The sequence below is a fragment of the Schistocerca serialis genome, chromosome 2 (assembly GCF_023864345.2).
Source record: "Schistocerca serialis cubense isolate TAMUIC-IGC-003099 chromosome 2, iqSchSeri2.2, whole genome shotgun sequence".
NCBI classification, from domain to species: Eukaryota; Metazoa; Arthropoda; class Insecta; order Orthoptera; family Acrididae; genus Schistocerca; species Schistocerca serialis.
In genome coordinates, this window is record NC_064639.1 from 310,143,977 (window position 1) to 310,167,028 (window position 23,052).

At 41.1% G+C, this 23,052-nt stretch overlaps 1 protein-coding gene and 1 long non-coding RNA gene across 4 annotated transcripts in view; one reads left to right on the top strand and one right to left on the bottom strand.

The window, feature by feature from the left end:
- LOC126457091 (cell division cycle protein 20 homolog) overlaps positions 1-20,309 on the bottom strand; it is a 77,195-nt gene extending 56,886 nt beyond the window's left edge. The window contains exons 1-2 of one of the 3 annotated variants that reach the window (XM_050093116.1): positions 20,227-20,309; positions 19,529-19,657 (exon numbers count right to left, since the gene is read on the bottom strand). In XM_050093116.1, the coding sequence (XP_049949073.1) occupies positions 19,529-19,641 (113 nt within the window). In that variant the 5' untranslated portion in view covers positions 19,642-19,657; positions 20,227-20,309. The other 2 variants (XM_050093115.1, XM_050093117.1) reach the window with 2 other exon arrangements.
- A 624-nt stretch (positions 20,310-20,933) lies between these two features.
- The window catches only part of LOC126457094 (uncharacterized), a 39,471-nt gene continuing 37,352 nt past the window's right edge, over positions 20,934-23,052 (top strand). Inside the window, exon 1 of the long non-coding RNA XR_007585431.1 lies at positions 20,934-21,006. This is a non-coding gene — a long non-coding RNA (uncharacterized LOC126457094). The remainder of the gene's footprint in view (positions 21,007-23,052) is intronic.

Below are 23,052 nucleotides of genomic sequence, written 5' to 3' on the forward strand. Positions count from 1 at the left end.
TCATCATTTAAAGCTGGTTCCTGAAACTAGTGGGCTTTCTCGGCATCGTTTACATTTACCTTCAAGAGCCTGCCAGTTCAATTTCTTCGGCATCTGACACTACTCCATGGGTCAAATGAACCTGTGACCATTCGTCTGCGGATCCCTCCCAGGCATCTTTCATGAGACACCCTCGACAAGCTAATAGGTAGTGTGTGCATGCTCAGTATATAAACACCCTGCGGCCGCTGTCACCTGCCGCAACCACATTGTGTGCACAAACAAACAAGAACCAATAACATCATTCCCTCCCACCCTCAGCTGTTGCCACTTCAATATTTCAATAGTTGTCTAAGTTATTTTCTTCATCCATTCTAAAAAATTAGTTATTCTTAACATTCTTGGAGTCTATTTTAAAAGATGTGGTCATTGTTACTTGCTTAATGCACAAGTATTATCAGAAGTGAGAGTAGTATCCAGTGTATCTGGTCGAAGTGTTAAGACCACTACTGTTTCTTTTACACAAACATTGCCTGTCTGCAGCACCAGGCAGCAGTTCACAAACACAGATATTACATCTCTAAGCTCTAGTTACTAAATGGAGAAATACTCACAGCTAATAAAACAAACAAAACTTGTGCATGTAAATATATAATAAGAACCTTCACTTTTTTTACTGTTCACTCTGGTATGATGATTTAATGTGGCAGAATAGGATAGTATAAAACACAGAAAGATACAATATCTCTCAGATTACGATACTGTGATGCGATCTTTATGCAATCTCATATACATGTGGAAGTTTCAATCATATCATTACTTGCTTGCACTGTATATGACTTACAATGGGATTAAGTGTGTAACAAATAGTTGGAATAAACAGAGAAGGATTGTACTAAAAACCCAAAATATGTTAAACCAAATGGAAACGCACACTAAGAACATTCTTTGTGCAAATATTATACAAAAAAGTAATAGTATTAACTACAGAACTCAATGAAATGACACAGAAACCACGTAAGGATCAGAAGTCAATGTAATTGTGAAGGAATTAATAAAAACAGTGTATTGTTATCAATGTACAATAAAATTTCAATGCAACAGCCAAATTATTTCAACATACTAGTTGAACCAGTTTTATTAAAGCACATAAATCTCAATCATAAGTTTAATTATGTACAGTTTAAAAAAAGAATATATTGATAGATATTAATAGTTTTATGTTATATAAGGACCAATGGTAGTAGCAATACTGCACTTGTTTTAGCGCAGTATTATGCCAGTATTGTGTTGGTCCTGGATAATATTTGGTACGTGTGTGTGAAAATGAATTAGCGAAATTTTAACTTTGAGTCAATCACAATATTTTAGTACTTACTGTACCACAAGAACTGTATTTTTGGCAATAATCGTAGGTGCAGTACTGAGTTGAAATGCTTTTTAGATTATTCCCATAAGCAGTGAAACATTATAACAGATAGCAACCTTTGATACTTTAAATCCAACCAAAGTGGATGGCTGCATTCACTACCAACAATTGTTAATAGCCACAGATTTTAACTACATCTATCATCGATAAAACAACATCAATGCACATAAATCCTGAATATTGGTCAGCATAAGGTCACACACAATTCCTCACAGAGAAAGCTTTCCAATAGAATTGAATAATTATTTGTTCCTTCATCTTCATTATCATCCAAACCAAAATGTCATGGAATGGAATATGCTGCCCTTGTTTCAAACTATGTTTGACAGTGAATTAAAACTTACACCGAAAATGGTTTCCTAGACATTATTAGTTACTTGTCCTAAGGTTCAACTGTAAGAATCACAGAAATCTAATGTACAGCAACCCAAACTACTGCAGAACAGCAAATTTATTTCATGTTTGAAATTAAGCAACCTAGGTTGTATGCTAGCAGTTTTTTTAATCCATAAGTTAACAGAGCATTTGGCAGGGAATAATAAAGGTTAGACCACGAAATGTGTTAACATTACGTAGTAAATTTTGTGTTCCTTGTGCCACAGACATGTAGATGTAGACAGACATTATCTGTGGATTAACATGGTTTTCCAGACAAGTAGCAACAGAAACTCTGAAGGGTGTGTTTTGTTTAAAGTTCACATTGGCATGGATTCTCTAGTCCAGTGAGCAATGTGAGCCATCTGTATAGTCCAAAGAGTTACACAAATTGCCCCCGAAATGTTTTGTTTGTATGTTTCAGTTGTGGGTGTAGGTCGTATGTTCGGCCATGTCATTTATTTCCGTGGTCAGTGACAGTGTTGCTTACTAGCCTTGTCTAGATCTAGTAGAGGTGCCAGTACACTGAGAGGATAGATCTTCTGTATTGTGTTGTACCGGAGATCTATTTACTTTTTATGAGGATGTGACGACAGACTAAAAGGCTAAACTAACGTAGCCTGGGTTCTAAGTTAGGCTGGAAAGCAACAGCCTGGTTGAAAGTTGGCCCAGCCAACAAATGGGTCACACCTATCTTTTATAAACACGTCATGCATTCCACAGTTATATTTATGTCCTATATTAAAAAACCCTATTTTATCACTGCAGTCTGATACTCCCATATTTTTAAAATGTCTGAAGGTGTTAATAAGAACAAAGTGGTCTCAGGTTTCCAGCCACATTAAAATGCTACAAGCTTTCAACCTAGCATTCCCTGGCTGCTCTCAATTTAATTATTGACAGCTGAAAACCTGAAAACATTTTATTCAGTGTTATCGCTGCGAGACTCTGACTTCTTATATTAATAACAAAAACATTCACAACCCAAATCACTTATCCCCATGGAGACTCTGTAACTTTGTTAGAAATTTTTTTTTTTTTTTTGCCTATGTTCCTATGTTGTTACTCACATGAACCATTGGTTGTTTAAGGTTGATACCTCTCCCATGTTAACATCACTGGTCAATTGAAGCAGTGTCATGCTGTTACTTAATCCAGCACTCTGAAAACACATTAAGCTTAACAGCCACTTCTGTCTGACTTATTAGGGATGGTTCTATCGGTATATTCATGCTGATGTTATACATGAGTACCAACTGTAAGTCATAGGGGGTTCTAGAGATGGAATACAAAATTTTTCACACACGTACCAAGTCCCTCTCAGGCACATTTTCTCTGGTGTTTTGGCAGATATTTGCAACTTTGTTACTGCAATGTGTAGCTGGAGTCAGCCCAACTCAGTAGCTGCTGAAGTACTGTTTATGCTTTTTATCTTACTCTCCCTGTTAACACAGACATTTCATCTAACCGGACAGCACACTAGACTACTGAGACCGATCTATCAAATAGGCACATAAAATTTGACATTCAAAATAATTTTGTTTGCAACAGGTAAAATAACCGTCTCTTTCCACTGAGGTCACATGGAAGACATGCTGAGCCATATTTTTTTGGGCTGAGTCCAATTACACATTGCAAAAACAGAATTGCAAATAGTTTCAGAATTGCAAATACTTTTCTAAACACCAGAAAAAGTGTGTCGACAACTCTTTAAGACATAAAGCCTATTTATCACTATTAACTGTAAAAGACTTGTCAATTAGGACTTACCACAAATTCTGAAATGAACAGTTTATATATAGTATTACATGGTTTCAAGCAATGGAAAATCAGGGCAGATAAAACTAATTTGTGTGTGTGTGTGTGTGTGTGTGTGTGTGTGTGTGTGTGTGTGTGTGTGTGTGTGTGTGTGTGTGTTTTTGTTGTAGGCATAACACCCTAATTGCGACAGCAAACAGGTCCATAAACATACCTTGTTCCTCTCCCACTTCCTACAGTGAAACACCTTACCTCCTAGCTTACCTTCTATGCTCAGCTGTGAATCTACCTGGTTGGGGCTTACTTAATCATGATTATCAGAATAAATTCTTCCTTACACAGAAAGCTTAATGTCTACTCAAAGATCACTTTCTCGCATATAACAACTGGATAAAGAGGAACATTCAATACTGGTCATCTACTCTGAACAGTGATGTGAGGAAAAAAATGTGACTAATATCAAACAACACGGTGACTATAACATGATATCACTGGCAAGTTTTTCGAATGCACCAGCAACAGATGAACTTGTCAACAAGTTTTTTACTTTCACACTCACTGGCTTCGCCAAGTAACAACCAAACTGAAAATATGCATTGAAAATAGTTGTTACAGCAACCATTAACATTAGGTCACTGGTCAAGATTGCAAACTTGTATTAAATATTCCTCTAGATCCTAACACCTTGCGGCCCTACGCCTGGATCAGAACAAAAAGTGACTGATATCTAACTGTTTACAAGGCTGCTACCTTAGCAACAACCAGTCAGAAACGTGCTTGGTTGCACCTCCTGTTCCATTTACTGTTGTCAAATTGCTGTGCTACAGCAGTTATTGGAAGTTGCAGATGACACTTGGGAACAGTAATCTAACAGTTGTGATCCGTTTCTGTTGTATGCTCCCTTTCACTGTGCAGTGAGCTAATTTTGCACTACAAAATGCCTGAAACTTGCAGATGAAATGTGCAGGTAAGTGGGGTTGCTAAACTGAATGTTCAGCAATCTGCTCACCTCACATTTTGAGAGGTCAGACATGCGAAGTTTGTGCAGTACAGGAATATTTCAAAAAATATATAGACTATGACGCGAATCTACTGCTTCTGACAAAGAACAGCAGATGCTTTGAAAGCTCAAAGACACTGACATGAAAATTTTTGAAGAAAAAATACTTTGCTGAACAGAAAGCAGCTGGTTCATCTAAAGCTATGGACACCTGGTAAAGAACACAGAACAACTAAACTTTGACTCATCCCAGCAAGATTCTCTTCCCCACCACATATACAGATATTACAAGGCAAAAGAACATCCAACCATAAACAAATTGTGTCATTCTTAGTGGCACAATTATTCAGAAGCAGCAGGACTTCTCTGGTAACAGATGTCAGAAATCTCTGTTTCAGGTTTAAAAAGATATAATAATATTAATAATAATAATAATAATAATAATAATAAATAAAAGCAGACACAAAATTATACTGATGAGAAGTGAAATTGTTGCGCGGTATTCTTTATTTTCAAGAGACATTGTTTGAAGACATTGTGTGGCTTGAACTTCCATAAGAAATATAATTTTGTTTTTATGGAATACACACCTGTCCAAGCATGGCACATTAATGCACACCACAGTTTGTATTATTTTAATGTTAGTTATTGTATTCACATGAAGGATTCATATAAAACTGTGCACCCATTTCATATGGAATATGCTAATGTACATAAATGGTACTGAGTTGCATTTTCAGTGGATTATTTGGCACAACATATCATAACAATGTTGAACAAGTCATTTTATATCCACATCACAAATTAAGGCGTAAATGATCCAAAATGTTTTTTTGCGGCATTATGCACACATTTTTGTGTTGAAGACAACATTACTGTGGCGTAATGAATGTCGTTTTTTTCTTCAGGTATTTTAATTATGTACATCATTGTTCCTTTTGAATTGTAGTGGATTATTTAAAACAAACTTCATGAGGGAATATGTAATGTGAAGCAGTAGTCAGAACACCCAATTTCTCAAACATATGTCTACAAGATGATTGTGGGTGAGCACCACATACTATACTTAAAGCACATTTTTGCACAATGAAGACTTTCTCGCTTAACCCTTGAGCAGGCGTGCCATTTTTCATGGGGCACTTTGTACATATGTGAGGATCGCTGTCTTTATGGTACCAAGGTAAACATGTATGAGCAAAATCACAGTTTAATCTTACTTTAATTAAACAATGATAAAACAAAATATGGCTGAACTTAGTTGTTTGATTAAACAATAATAAAATAGCCTTTCCATTTTATCACCCCACAGTAATGACCCACTACGCATTAAAGAGTGCAGTTGCATCAGACCCCAGTCAACCACTTATTTGATTGTTAATTATCTCATAAATAATTGCCTCATTAGGGGATTGTGTTGCTAGCTCGAAGCCGAGGTTATTTTCGTGCGGGGGTCGTAAATTTTTTCTCACTTAGCTCGCTGTTTATTTCATACTGCTACTGCTCACTTGTACATTATGACAACACAACTTATTACTGTACTAAATGAAGTAATAATTGAGAAATAGGTATGGGCTCACAACTGTAAAACAACAACAGAACGGTACAAGAGAATTATTCCTTATTGATCCACTTTATATGTATTCTCATCAATACAAACACCTAAGAATTTTTAAGTTTCCACACTATTATTTCTTAAGCATGTGTTATACTTAACACTGGTGTAGTATCTGATCAATCCAAGTGAAATCAACCAGTGGTCTGGGTCTTTACGTCTCGGATTTGATAATATTTGTATATCAGTAGAAGTAGCTTTCTTACATGAAGAATCTCAAAATGTTTTGGACTATTCATTTTTGAATTATTAATTTTAGAAGTTTCCAAAGTTCTCCAATTTTTTATTACCTTTTGGAACCTTAACCCTTTTAGTGCCAAATACGATCTGATCATGATCCAGATTTTTCGGCGAAAAATGCCAGTAACGATCTGATCGTGATGCCTTTCTCATTCGCTAGGAAATACTAACAACTTTGCCTTCAAGTGCGGAAAAAATGAATGAGAAAGGCATCACGATCAGATCGTTACTGGCATTTTTCGCCGAAAATCTGGATCACGATCAGATCGTACTTGGCACTAGTGTTAAAATGACTATATCTCAAAATCTAGTTGACTTACTCGCTGTTAATACCACCTCCCTATACACCAACATCCCTCATACACATGGTTTGGTTGGATGAGTGGTCTAAAAAAGAGAGGGGGGGGGGGGGGGGGGGGGCACCAACTGCTATGTCATCGGTCCCTCATTAGGATTAAAATAATTCCACAAGGGTGGGAGTAAAATAATCGAGACATACAAAACACATCTGGAAGATAGGAGAAACCCACAAGAATGACAGAAAGGCAACAAACATTAAAATGGAGATAATTAGACAAGAAAACCACAGAGAGATGCAAGAAACACGTAGAAGAGATCAAAACAAGAGAGCAGATTACCATGGCTGGCTGACCATGAGAATAAAAAGGAGAAGCCAGCCACTCTGCAACACATTAAAACCTCTACCCTAAAAACACTAGTGTGGGGGACACAGAGAGACAAAGGACATGCACTAAAATTTATATCAAATGATAAAACCCACCCTCATGAATAAAACTTAAAACTAAAGCTGCTGTTGAAGCATTGTCACCCAACACTGACGGGAGGCTGCTGCGAAAGTTAAAAGTCTGCCACAGAGCGGTTAAAAGTGGGCAGTCCAGCAAGAGTTGGACAACCATTATTTGTGAGCCACAGCGACACTGAGGTGGGTCCTCGTGACAGAGGAGGTAACGATGCGTTAGCCATGTATGGCCAATGTGGAGACAGGAGAGGACAACTGATTCCCTGCGAGATGACCGCATGGAAGACTTCCACACATTCTTAGCCTCCTTAATGACACGCAGTTTGTTGTGCATACCGTAATGTCATTCTGTCTCCCAAAGCTGAAAAACTCTGCAGTGTAAGGCAGAACACTGGTCAGTTTCGGAGATGCCCATCTCAAGAAGCAGTTTCTGATTAGCCTGTTTGACCAGCCAGTCAGCAAGTTTGTTGCCTGGGATCCACACGAATACCACTGAACGACAGGACCGTTCCAGAGCGTAGATGGACTCCTGGATAGACCCTACCAAAGGATGGTGAGGGTAGCACTGGTTGATAGTTTGTAGGCTGCTCAAGGAGTCAGTACACAGAAGAAATAACTCCAGGGCATGAGCGGATGTGCTCAAGAGCACGAGATATAGCTGGCAGCTAGGCAGTGAAAACACTGTAGCCACCTGGCATGGAGTGCTGTTCAATATGTCCTCCATGAACATAAGCAAAGCTATCGGTGTAAACCACTTCATGGCCCCGGTACATGTCGAGAATCGAGAGGAAGTGATCGCGAAGAGCCGCAGTGTTAACGGAGTCCTTAGGACCATGCGAAAGGTACAGGCGAAGCCGCGACCTAGGTGTACACCATGGAGGTGTACATGAATGGACCTTGAGGAGAGGTGGCAACGGGAGGGACTCCAGTTCAGACAGAAGGGACCGGATGCGAACTGCAATCTTAAGCCCTGACCTGGGCCACCAATGCAGGAGATGAACCGCCATTGTAATTAGGATGAGCAGGAGAACTACAACTGTGTGCAACGTAACTGGTGAGCAGTTGTGCACACCTAACCTTCAATAGAGGGACTCCGGCCTCCACCAGGACACTGGTCACCAGACTCATTCTAAAAGTTCCCGTCGCTAGGCAAACACCACAGTGGTGCGCTGGGTCGAGTAAATGCAACACCGAGGGCACCACCGAACCATAAACCACACTCCAATAGTCAATGCAGGATTGAACAAGGACTCTGTAGAGCTGCAGCAGCATAGAGCAATCTGCACCCCATCTGGTGTTGCTCAGGCAGCGGAGGGCATTGAGGTGCTGCCAGCATTTCCGCTTAAGCTAATGAAGGTGAGGTAGCTAAGACAATCGGTTGTTGAGAACCAGTCCTAAGAATCTATAGTCTCCTAGACAGTGAGTGGATCGTCATTAAGGGAAGTTCTGGTTCTGGATGAATGGTGCGACGCTGACAGAAATGCATGACACACGGCTTCCTGGCTGAAAACTGGAAGCCATGGGCTAGAGCCCATGACTTCGCCTTGTGAATAGCTCCCTGCCACTCAGCAACACTAGTACTGGAGGATAAAATGTAGAAGCCATCCGCATACAGAGAAGGTGAGACTGACAGCCCTACAGCTGGTGCTAGACCGTTAATACCCACTAAAAATAGAGAGAGACTCAATAGGGAGCCCTGCGCATGCCATCCTCCTGAATACGAGTGGGGAACTATCAGAGGCACCGACTTGGACATGAAAAGTACGGAGCGCCATGAAGTTTTGGATTAAAAAAAATCTGATGCGGTCCCCAGAGACCCCACTCACACAATGTGGCAAGGATATGATGTCGCCAGGTCATGTCGTATGCTTTACCTAAGTCAAAAAAGACGGCAACCAGATGTTGGTGTCTGGAAAAGGCTGTTCAGATGGCGGACTAGTGTGACGCAAGGTTATCAGTGGTAGAGCGACCCCGGCGGAAGCTGCCCTGACATGAGCGCCAGTAGGTCACATGACTCCAGGACCCGACCCAACCCAACCCAACCGCTAACACACTATATGTTCCAGCAGCTTACAAAGAAAGTTGTTGAGGCTCGATGGGCCGATAGTTATCCACATCAAGTGGGTTTTCACCAGGTTTGCGCACCCAAATGATGGTGCTCTCCCACCATTGCGATGGAAAGACGCCATCGCACCAGATCTAGTTGAAGATGACGAGAATGTCACTTGAAGTCAGATGAAAGATGACTAATCATCTGACTGTGGATCTGATCTGGCCCAGGAGCTGTGTCTGGGCAATGTGCAAGGGCACTGAGGAGCTGCTCTGTAAATGGAGTATTACAGGGTTCATTGTGGCGAGTAGTGAACGAGAGGGCTTTCCTTGCCATCTGCTGTTTGAGGGTGCGATAGGCTGGAGGTGGTTAGTTCTCCGACGCAGAGGCTCAAGAGCATGGTGCTCTGCAAAGTACTCCGCAATCGCGTTTCCTCCGGCAGATAACATGCCATTGATGTTAATGCCAGCGACACCTGTTGGGGGTCTGGTACCCAAAAAGACGTCTGATCTTCATCCACACTTGTGAAGATGACATGGCACCCAATGGTCGACACATACCTCTCCCAACACTCCTGTTTCCATCATTTTATAAGATGGCAAACACGGGCACGGAGATGCTTGAAGGCTATTCGGCACTCTAGGGAAGGGTGCCGTTCATGTCACTGTAGAGCTCGTCGACACTCTAACTTCCTCGATGACTTCCGGTGACCACCAAGGGACTGTCTTCCACCGGGGGCACTCCAAAGAACGAGGGGTCACCTTTTCTGCCACAGAAATGATTGTTGTAGTGACCTGATCAACGATAACATCAATTGCACCATGCGGGGGATATTCAGCGGTGACAGCAGAGGCGAAGGCTTCCCAGTCTGCCTTGTTTAAAGCCCATCTGGGTAGGCATCCGCGGGCACGACGCCGGGGGAGTGACAGCAAGATGAGGAGGTGGTCACTACCACACAGGTCATGTGCTCCCCATTGGGTAGATGTGAGAACACCAGGGCTGCAGACCGAGAGATCAACGGTCAAATATGTGCCATGTGCCACACTGAAATGTGTGGGGGATTCTGTATTTAAGAGGCAGAGGTCAAGTTGGGTCAAAAAACTTGACACCTACCTACCTTGGCCAGTAAGCATGGTGCCACCCTACGTGGGGTTATGTGCATTAAAATCTTCCAAAAGTAGGAATGGTTTAGGGAGTTGATCAATCAGTGTAGCCAATGTGTTCAGGGGCACTGCATCATCTGGAGGAAGATATACATTTCAGACATTTATTTCCTGCGTCGTCCTTATTCTGACAGCCACAGCTTCAAGAGGGGTTTGAAGGGGCACAGGTTCACTAAATACCGAGTTCAAGACATAGACGCAAACTCCACAAGACACTAATATAGTCACTACGGTTCCTGTAATATCCCTTATAGCTGCGGAGGGCAGGGGTTCGCATTGTCGGGAACCATGTTTTCTGGAGGGCAATGCAGAAAGCAAGTGTAAAAGCTTAACAGTTGCCGTAGCTCAGCCAGGTTGTGGGGAGGGGGGGGGGGGGGGGGAAACCACCTTAATTCCACTGGAGGATTACATGATTGTGAGACTGGGAAAGCATGAAACACTCAATGAGGCAGTCTACGCCTCAGGGTCACCTGTTGCCACCAGATGAGTACCTGTGCGACTGACATCCACTGTGTCTGAGGGCCCAGCAACATCTAGGTCCTCAGCGGACGCCAGAATCTCAACCTCACCCTCAGACACAGAACTTGTAGGTAGCAGTGGTGTGGGAGCCACCGCAGTGCCTTGGTTCTTGGGGTGTCTCTTTTTAGGTTTATCTTGCTGCTCCTTAGGTTTGTCCGGCTGGGAGAGCTTCACCGATTCAGTCTCAGGGACGGAGGAGGACCAGCTACCTGTGGTTGCTTCAGCCACTGGCGGGTGTCTGCTTGGCCACTGGAAGGAGCCTGGGAAGGGAGTGGCCCAAAGGATCCCTTCCTGGTGAGAAGAGCCGAAGAAGACTTACACTTCTCTGGCTGAGAAGTAGGGACTGACACCCCCGATGGTTGGGAAAGTGTTGCTCCTGAAGTAGGTTGAGCAGGAGCAACAGGAAGTGAAGTGCCCACCACCATCAAGAGGGCAGGTGGAGTCTGACGGCTCTCAGCGCCAACTGTACATGGTGGAACGGAAGATAGTAGAATCGTTGTCATAGCTGCAGCATAGTTTGACATCATATGCACAGGATGTAGCTTCTCATATTTTCTCTTAGCCTCAGTGTAGGTCAGTCGTTCCAGGGTCTTGTATTCAGTTATTTTTGTTTCCTTCTTTCTTGAGAATGCTACAGTCTGGCGAGCAAGGCAAATGGTGCTCTCCGCAGTTGACATTGACGGGAGGCGGGGCACAGGGAGTATTGGGATGTGAAGGACATCCACAATCCCAACACTGGAAGTATGCAAAAAGACATATGGCCGAACTTCCAGCACTTAAAGCATCGCATCGGGGGAGGGATATAAGGCTTTACCTCACAGCGGTAGACCACCACCTTGACGACCTCGGATAATGTGTCACCCTCGATGGCCAAGATGAAGGTACCAGTGGCATGCTTATTATCCCTTGGATCCCGGTGGATGTGCCGAACAAAATGGACACCTTGCCGCTTTAAACTGGCGCGCAGCTCATTGACAGACTGCAAAAGAAGGTCCCTGTGAAGTATGATACCCTGGACCATATTTAAGCTCTTATGGGGCGTGATGGAAAGAGAAACATCCCCGAGCTTTTAACAGGCGAGTAGTGCCCATGACTGGAAAGAGGATGCTGTTTTGATCAAGACTGACCCCGACTACATTTTGGACACTAACTCCACCTCCCCAAATTTGTCATCTACAAAAAACTGAGGTTTCATTGACAAGAAACATTCCTCATCAACTCTTGTATGTACGAAGTACTGGAGTGAATAAGCTTCGCTGCCATCCTTAGCCTGGGATGCCTCCCATGGGGAACAATTTGGGGTTGTATTTCTTAGGACTGTAGTTAGACCTTGACTGCTTAAAGACTGCTGGTCTTTGACCACGAGCTAGAGATGACGTACTACGCTTCATGGTGTGTCATCCGTCCTGCTGCCACCCACTCTGACTAGGGGACCTCCCTATGGGTGCCACCCAGCCACAGCAAAGGACATATGGCAGAATGGCCATTGCTGGGAGTCCCGATGCCCCAGGGTGACTGGCATCTACTCCTTGGCATATGTGGGGAGTTAACAGTACAGGCATCAGCACAGTGATCCCTGTGTGGTCAGGGGGGCTACAACCAAGAGGGTACATGGCGGCCCCACCACAACGGACTGGCTACCATGCTGGATATCAGGCACAAACGAGCTAAGAAGCCCATTATCATGGACAGCGCAGAAAGCAATACTGCAAAGAGAATGGAGGAAAACGTACCCATAAGTGTGACCTGACTCAACAGCTGAAGAATGAGTGAAGTGCAGATCCACATCGATGAAGGATGCGAGGAGGTCTCAGTGCAAGATGGACACTATGCACCATGTAAGGCGCCCTTCCCCAAATGGCTTGCCTTTGGGAAAATTTTGAAAAATGGAGGTCAAACCCCACAGGGGATCATCACATAAAAGACGAAACATGAGACACTCCTTTTAGTCGCCTCTTATGACAGGCAGGAATACCTCTGGACTACTCTAACCCCCGGACACACAGGGCGACACCCATGGTTTTGCTGCTATTTAACACTACCTTTCCCAATGTCCTTTAGACTCCAGGCCCACTACCTCATTCCTCAAACACCTTACTAACTTCAGCCTAATCCCACAGCAATTTCTCCTTAGAAGGCATGGTATATAAACAAATCCACAGCACAGACATGGGCACCCACATGGCATCCTCCTGTCCTAACCTTTCCATGGGCCATCCACAGGAGACCTTCCTAGAATCCCAAAACACCAAACCCCTAGTCTGATTCAGGTTCACTGATGATATGTTCATTATCTGGACACAGGGCCAAGACACCCTATCTTCGTTCCTTCCTTCACAACACCTTCTCTCCAATCTGCTTCACCTGGCCCCCCCTCATCCCAGGGTGCCACCTTCCTAGATGTTGACTTCCTCCTCACTGTTGGCTACGTCCACACCTCTATCCACATTAAAACCATCAACAGTACCTGCATTTTGACAGCTGTCATCCTTGTCACCCCAAAAAATCCCTCCACTACAGCCTGGCCACCTGGGGTCGGAGTACCTGCAGTGACAAAAACACCCTTGCTCTCTATGCTGAGGTCTCACCAAGGCCTTCACATGACAAGAACTATCCCTAGACCTAGCCCACAATCAGATCTCCATGGCCATTCCCCCCCCCCCCCCTCCCCCCACTCACAATCCTTCCATCACCCCCTAGGACCAGCCACAAAGGAGTGTCCTCTTCATCATCCAGCATCATCCCAGACAAACAACTGAACCACATCCTTCGCCAGGGCTTTGATTACCTATTACCGGTCCTGAAATGAAATACATCCTACCTGAGATACTCTCCATCCCTCCTAAAGTGGTGTTCTGTCACCCACCCAACCTTCACAACACCATAGTCCATCACTATGGCACTTCCAATTTCAACCTCTTGCCACATCCCTCTTGCCATCACATCCCTGTAGAAGACCCTGGTGCAAAACCTGCCCAATCCACCCACCCAGCACTTCCTATCCAAGTCACGTCACAGGTTCATTCTAACCAATCAGGGGCCAGGCCACCTGTTTAGAAGCCATGTCATTCAGCAGCTCTTCTGCAATCACTGCACAGCTTTTTATATTGGTATGACTACCAACCAGCTGTCCACTAGGATGAACAGCCACTGCCGAACTGTGGCCCAGAGCAAAGTACACCACCCTGTGTCAATATGCAGCTGACTGTAGCTCCTTATTTTAGTGGCTGCTTCACTATCCAAGCCATCTGGATCCTTCTCTCTACCACCAGCTTTTCTGAACTGCACAAATGGGAGTTGTAATTATGACACATTCTCCACTCCTGTAATTATCCCAGCCTCAACCTATGGTAACATACTGTCCCCAAACACTAACAGTTTCCGCCCCCTCTGACCTATCATCTCCTACACATTCTTATCTCTCAACCCATTTATTTGCTGCCCTCTGACAGTGCAGCCACCTGTCTTTCTCTGCTCCTCTTTTTTGCTTCCCCCCCCCCCCTCCACACACACACACACACACACACACACACACACACACACACACACACACACACACACACACACACACACACCTGCACCCACCACTACCTCCTAACACTTCCATCAGACAGCATTCATCTCTCTCCCCACCTGTACCCTACTATCCCTTCCCCTTTCCCACCCTCTCCACATTGGTGCTTGCATCCCACTCAATTGTTGCATTCCGGCCCGAGAGGCTGAAATTGGCAGCCATGTGTGCATGAGGTGTGCTTGCCTGAATGTATGTGTCTCTCTTGCTGTGGCCAAAAGCTTTATGTAAGTGTGTTGATTGTGTCTGTCAAATTTAACACATCATCTTTACATTAAGTAGCAATCTGTCTTTTTCCCACATTGTTGTTATTCCTACCTAGGGTTTCCATTGTTTGACTTACAGATCTGAAATTTGTACCAATTTATTCAGCTTCTTATAAGGTTTAAAAATATATGCTACTTTACTGTATTTATAAGAAATGAATTTTCCAAAACCAGATCCTTTTTTTTAAATCCTCAGAACCTCAAATTTGGAATTTCTTCTTTCCTTTGAAAAATATATATGTTACTTATATACTGTTTGTAGGTACATGTGCCGAATTTCAAGATTGTGTTCCCATGGGAATATGTTAAAATTTTATTTTACTGGCAAGCACAACATCCAGCACATAGTTGGTATGACTGCACACTTGTTAAGAAATTGTAATGACAACCTTAAATGGCAAAAAAAAATTATATAATGCTGGCACATCAATGTTATCTTTCATTAGGTAACAATATATTGCATTATTAGAATTTAAAGTCTGTATTTGCCTGCCAGGTTGATTACGAAAATATATGAACATACAATTAGACACTACGTGCTCGAGAAAGATGACAATTTACTTAACTGTACCTGCATTTTACAAATACATTCATATTAATTAAACACTTGTGTAGCTGTTATTATTTAATAGTGAGATTTTTAAATGCATTTCATCTCCAACAGGAAAAACATTATAATGATCCAGTTACAATCTTAGTAGACTACAATTACATACTGCAGTCTTCCTTTATAAGACACTACTTAGTCCTCCAAAACAACAGCAAGAGATTATTGGTATAAGAACACATTCTTTTGCAACGATCTGAGGCTTTTCGCATCTCTTCATCTGATAGTCTGTATGTTCTTCCGGTGGCAGTTGTACAATGTAATTTACAAAGTATGAATGTCCTTGTAAAGATCAATTCATCTGGTCTTCTTGAGTATGAAAAAGTAGTTGGCCCACACAGACACATAAATAAAAGGTTTACTTCTTTTTCCATTTCTCGACAGCACACAACCCATCCATCATACAGTATGTTGCCATTAGTCCAAGCAACAAATCCTGTAATCTGTTCACAAGGCATGTCATTTACATACGGAGCCACCTGAATTTTATGAACATCAAAGTCTTTAAAAATCAGAAACAACTTTTGCATTAACCTTGTCTTTGTCCAAAGGAACGAATGAATGATATTTGAGTCCCTTGACTGCTACGGTGTCACAAAACCTTATTGCCAATGTCCTTTCTGCTGCTGCATGCTCGTCATTCAACACAGAAGAAGGGGGAGAGAAAAAAAAAAAGGTAGTGATGGGATGCTTGCATCATCCCACTCAAACAACTAGAAGATAGTCAATATATCATTACTGACAGGATTTTGCAGACTAGATTTGGCTGCAAGCCTTTTCATTGTGCCGCCAACACGATCGCACATCCCCTTTCCATATGAAGCAGTGTAAATATGTTATTTGCCTCAATTCCTTCAAAATCTTCAGCACGATGACATATGTTAGTAAAGTTTTTTTATTCTTATATGCTGCTGAACCACCAATAAAGTTTTTTTTTCCCAATTTAAGAAGAAAAATCAAGTTTTATAAACACAAAGGTTTTTTTAATATGTGGAAGAACTGTTTGTGCCTTAAACTGTGGTATAAAAACAAAGCATTTGAGTATTTTTTTTCATTATTTTCATTTTATTTTATAATAAATACATTTATGTACCATGGCCATGGAATTGATCCATTGGAATCCTTAAGCTTCATCTTCACACACAAAAGAATAATTTTCAACAAAATCACATACAGTAATAGTTCATCCTGCATTAGTGAAGTTTTCTGTCCAGAACAGGGAGAGAGGGGGGGGGGGGGGGGGGGGAGTGAAGGATTCCTGTTTTGCAACAGAGTTGTCATTTTACTTGTATTAGCTGTGTACGAAAACCTTTGTGAATTTCTCTGTTGATTTGTTTACACTCTAAAACGAGCAGTGATCAACAGTGATCTCCTTCTTGTAAGATATGTTTTCTATCACTTCCTCCTGAAGTGCACAAATTGAGGCATCTTCAAGGGCTTGCATCAGGGCAGTACTCACAACTCATTTGTGAAGCACAGTGTATTTGAAGGGTTGCAATAATTTTGAACATCCAGTGTTTGTATGTGGGAACTGAGCTTTCATATTCTGATATAGTGACTTTGCTCAAGTTTGTGCCCGCTATCATTAGTTTCGCATTTTGATGAGCTGTACAAATACAGTGTGTCCCACTTGCTCCAGCTATAAAACAAGTTTTTGGCCTTAATTCAGCAAATTCTGAGATTCCAATTTGGACCTGTGGGTAATTTGATTTGAAAAGTTCACACACTTCTCTTACATTTCATAAAACTAATCTTTTTTTGAGCATGCATCGGCTTGCCATCACTGTCTTTTCCCATAAAAATTTAATCCTTTTTGCCAGGATTCTCCCTGCTAATATCATTACAATAAAATTCCTTCACTAACAGAAGAGTTTTGGCAGACAAATATTATCCAGGTTTAGGAACAGAAGTAGAGAATACGCCCTTCTCTTCCATCAATTTTTTTATCTTGCCATGTAGTTGCTTACTCCACACTTTTTCTGTACAAGTTGGGTAGTGAATTTTTATCCATAGTTTGTATCCTTAAGTAGTAAACAAGCATCAAAAGGATGAAAGGATAAAAAGAGATGTTAATGTAAAAGTGATTAGTTTAAGTTATAATAAAACCTTAATTATGAGAAGTAAAAAAGTACAACCCTTCTTTCCAAAAATACCATTTTACAAACTAGTAATGCAGTAGGCCTGAAATAAGTGTTGGAGTCCTAAGACTGTAGCAAAACTTATTGCATTCTGTGTAGAATGGCATTACCACTATTTGAGAATGGCTCCTATATGTGTGCCTCAGTCCTGCATCATATGTACTGCACTCCAGCAGCCTCGTCCCCTTTTCCCCTACAGTACATTTTTGCTAAATTTGTTTCCATAACTCAACATTACTGAAGTGCATTATCCAGTGCAAAAGTTGTGATGTAGCTTGCAAAGCAAATTCCAGTAAAATAATATTTTAATGTGTCACATATTAACAATGGTGTAAAGTTAACATTTTCTAAAAAAAAAAAAAAAAAAACCCCGAACCTAAAATTTTAAGGATTAAAAAAATATGGTTTTGGAAAATTAATTTTTTATGAATATAACAATGTGGCATGTGGCATACATTTTTAAACCTTATAAGATACTAAATATATTGGTACAAATTTCAGGTCTAAGTCAAATACTTCCCGAGCTACAGCCATTTTAACATTTCAAAATGTGGCAAAAATCACACAATTTCAGGAACTTTAAAAATTAATAACCCAAAAACAAAATGCCAGAAAAATCTTTAATTTTGAATTTAATAAAAAAAATTACAAAATTCTAAACCCCCCCCCCCCTCCCTCACATGGAATGGCCCTGTCCCTAAGTGTGCAGAACTGCATATTTTGCATCTTTTTTCAAATCAAGGACAAGATTGTTCCCAGAGAACCAGTCAATGAAACTTAAGAACCATGTTTAGCATTTCTTCTGGTTCTGTATGTACGATTGGTTTGATTAGAATGCTATTGCCATCTGCAAAAAGGACTAATTCCTCTTGTTGTACGTTGGATGGAAGAGCGTTTACATATGTGAGAAACAATAGTGGACCTAAGACAGCCTTAGGGTAACCCGTACCTGACTCCTGTCAGAATTATGCCTTTGACTACATTGGTTGGATTACCAAGTCCGACTTTCTGCGTTCTTTTGGCTATATATGACATTATCCATCGGTTGGCTATACCATCAAACCCATAAAAAACTAATTTATCTAGGAGAATAAGTACTGTGATTCACACAGTCCAAAGCCTTATTTAATGCTTGTAAAATATGGTGAATGAACATGTAAATGGCATTCTTGGTAGAGCAACCCTTCTGAAACCCTAACCCAAAGTGTAAAAGAGTTGTTTTTGTTAAGATTTACAAATAATAGGAAAAGACAGGAATTCAATCACTAAGCAACAAAGATATAATGATTGTGTGAAGCAAACTCAGTACTGCATGTTAACAAGATCATGTGAAGACAGTCAACAAAGATCCACACAGCTGTTACTGCTAGAGCCATACTGCACCCAGATGCATTGGTGAACCACCAACTTCAGCCCTTTCCCACATCTGCTTTGTTATTCTGATCCATGTACCTGTTGCGAATTAGGCTCTTCTGAGTCTATTTTCACTTCTGGATTGTGAGAGCATGTCCAAATGCAAGAATTTGTGGTGGGATAGAGGAGATTGACGGTGGAATGCTATTACGTTCATTTTATGTCCTACCAACAATCAAAATAAATGCAATACTTTGCATTCACTTCTATATTCATGCAACACATAAGCAATTCCATTCTACTTTGGGGGGGGGGGGGGGGGGGTCTAATACTTATTTGATTCCCTGCCCTCCCCCTGATTTTTCAATGCGGCATGGATGCAAACATTATGCTTCGCTACCAGTCAATGTTACCACAACCAGATTTCCTGCTTCCATACTCACTGGCTGTACCATCTCACAACCAAACTGTCTCCTTGCAACCTAACCTAGATATGCACTACAGATCAGTCTGTCACCACAACCAAGACTTCAGGGTGAGATTCAATATTCTACTTTCGTTCCCTATGTGTAATCACATGTCCGATTTAAAGTATTTTTTTTTTATATATTACCATTACACACTCAACAGTGTCGACATATCAAATGTCAACTCGTCATTCTATACTTATGTGTTATAAAATATCAAATATTTTTGGAATCAGCGTACCTGTTGCTAGTGTCCAAGGTTTTCTTTTGCCACCTAGGTACAGGACCCTTTGTGATAGGATCATCCATTCTCACACAACTGTTAATTTCATTGAAGAAAGAGAACTGCGACATGACGCCGATTTCCAAGCTGTAAAATGTCAAAACGTACAACAATAAAACTGGATTCCGCTTGAACCACGGAAAGGTTTAATTTTTTGATTAAAAGCAGATGTAGTAAAACCATGTGGAAACTGTTTGTAAAGTGGTAAATTAAATGAATATTTGCTGGTAACGAAACATCGTTTCCCTTTTAAGCACGACTGTTTACAATTAAATCACGATTGCTTTCCGATATCCTTATCCTGAAACCCGCGCGCGCTGTTTCCCAGATTTCACAAGAGCCTTTCTTTTCATACAAGGGGTTGCAAAACAGGTGCTCGCCTCACAGTATTATTTCAATTAATGCGTTGTCTACAAAAAACATTTGTCATGACTCTTCTACTTTTACATTTTATCTTAATTGACGAACCTTAACTTTAACTATGAAAAAATAATTCAAATTTACACTTTTTTTTAATTTATTACTTCCTTCGACGTAACGCGACTAAGGTATGGTTGACAATATTAAAAATGTCACGAAACACATGAACACAATTTGTTTCGCACACAGAAGAGCCAAATATGTTACCAAATCTCTCTATTATTTTATTCACTCACGATATGCGTTCAACGAGTACTTGACAGGGAATTAAATACCCACTGCGTCTTCACCATTCAAATTTGAGCGACGACACAACGGCGTCGCGTAGCCAACATAACAAAATCACAGAACTTTCTCGTTTCAGATCGCATAGAATTTTCCCGCATCAAATGTACCTTTATCAAATCACAAAAGGAGGAAATCTTCATCTTTAAAACTAATCTGCTTCATTTTTTCAGCTGATTTTGCATTACGTCAATCTATTGGCTATAAACAGCTTTTGGTTTGAAAGAAATGTACCATACGGCAATTAATCCATTATATTTGATAGTGTATAAAAATAAATTATTTTTTATGATAACAACTGAGTTTATGCATGTACTGTGACAAGCGGCTGCTACGTACTGTACGTGGTCTCCAGTTTATAATGAAGACTTATTCCTACTTTATTTCCTTCAGATAAGGGCATTAATCACTAAACTATTTTAATAAATTACTTTCGGTTATGTGGTTTGAGCTGACTGCAATTTAATTATAAAGAATTACTTCAGGCGCGTTTCATTTTTATTTCTAAAGCGTCTACCGTGGATATTCTGCTAATTGGATACTTACATGTTTGTAAATTTTGGGTTAAAAACACCGTTTTGTTTAGAAAGTTGATATGCAAGTTACTTACAGTGTTTCTTTACAAATTCTGCTCCTTCCCTTCTTGTTAGCAGCGACTGACGTCGAAAGACTTCGAGTCACCTTTTCACTTGAGCAGTTTTTGCCAGGAGCAGAATATGTAAAGGAACACCGTAAGTAACTTGCACAGCAACTTTATAAGCAAACCGTTGTTTTTAACGCAAAACAACCAAAATGTACAAACGTATGATCCAGTTTGCTTAATAGCCACGAAAGATGCTTTATAAATAAAAGCAAAATGCATCTAGTGTAATTTTTTTAATTAAATTGCAATCAGCTGAAGATGGATAGTCAATAGTAATAGATTTTAACAGCTGCTGTGAAAGATGGACACGCAAACAAACGCATTTTAATAAGGTACATTCCGCAACAAGACGCCTTTTTGTGTCGCTATTGAAAAGGCATTTGACTTGATCAGCTGAGGGCTGTATTATACTATCAAAATTCTTTGACAATGTTGCTTTATCCAATATATTTGACTGGTAATAGGGAGCTTTCTTAGATGCCGTTTTTCTTCCAATTTATTTGGTCAAATCTAGCGCTTTGCATTAATCAAAGAAAGCGTTAGTCTTCTGTATAGTGCAATGACAAATATAGCCGCTTGGAGAGCTAGCACCGCTGCAGATGTTTGACGTCCGTAATGTTTGTAAACATTTCTGCTAAGTTCATTTGTTATGTTCCTTCAACTGCTAAATTTGACATTAATGTACAAAATAGATGAGGCATTCTATAATTTGCAACATCCGGAGTAAAAAGAAAAATAAGCTGAGAAGAATCGAGAGCTTTAAAGAAATTGTGGAGGCCGTTAGCCTTGAAGCACAGCATGGACGTACCAAAGATGACATCTAAAAGAAAATCAATAGCCTACCCATACTACTAGATTAGATTAGATTTACTTTCATTCCAATTGATCCGTAGTGAGGAGGTCCTCCAGGATGTGGAACATGTCAGAAAAACAACAATACATGACAAATATTTACAACTAAAACAAGTAAGCTAATGTACCATTCCACAGGTCCCAAGTGGAATGACCGTCATTTTTTAATGAACACTAAGAGTCATTTTACAAATACTAATGCACTGAATTTAAAATAAAAACTACTACTACAGCTACTACTACTCGGCTCTACAGCCCTTGGAGGGCCATGGCCTGCATCACAATATCCTGCCAGTCTATCTGGTCCATGGCTTTCCGTCTCCGTCCTCTGACACCCAGCATTTTCATGTCTCCTTCAATTCCCACCACTCATCTCTTTCTGGAACGTCCCTTCCGTGTCTACCTCCAGCCTTGCCATCAAAAATCTTCTTAAGTGTTCTGTTTTCCCCCGTTCTGACCACGTGTCCTGCCCATCGCAGTCTTCTTATTTTAATGACAGTGACAATGTCAGGCTGTTCAAAAAGTTGTTCTAATTCTGCATTTGTACAGATGTGCCAGCCTTCTTGATTGTATATTGGGCCATATATTTTACACAGAACTGTTCTCTCCCAAATGCTAAGGATCCTTTCCTCATTTGCAGTCTTGGTCCATGTCTCGGCACCATACATAACAACTGGTTTTATAACTGTTTTGTAAATAAGGATTTTAGATTTTCATGATAGAAGTGAGCTTCTAAGCATGGGTTGTGTGGCAGAGTAGCATCTGTTGCCTGCTGCCATTCTAGCTTTCACCTCGCTGCTGATGTCATTTGTCTCTGTGATAGTCGATCCAAGGTACTTCTTGTTGGCTATCCTGAGATTTGGTAGGTTTTGCTGGTTGATCATTGCTATATATTTGGTCTTTTCAACAGTGACTACCAGGCCAAGTTCCCTTGCACCTCTCTCCAGTTGTTGATAGGCATCAGCCAGCACAGTAGTGTTTCATGTGAGTAATTCCGCGTCATCTGCATAAGCCAGTTACTGCAGTGACTGATTAAAAATGGTTCCTCCTCTATTTATCTCTATCTGACTTATGACTTTTTCTAGGCAGAGGTTGAATAGCAGTGAGGAGATATTGTCACCCTGTCTCAGTCCCTGTTTCACTTCCACTTCTCTGGAGATACTTTACAGTTGGTTTCACTGAGGGTCATCATGGTAAGTTTAACAAACTTCTTAAATATTCCGGCCTCTTCCATCACATTCCGCAATATCACTCTTGATATGCTATCATAGGCTTGTTTGAA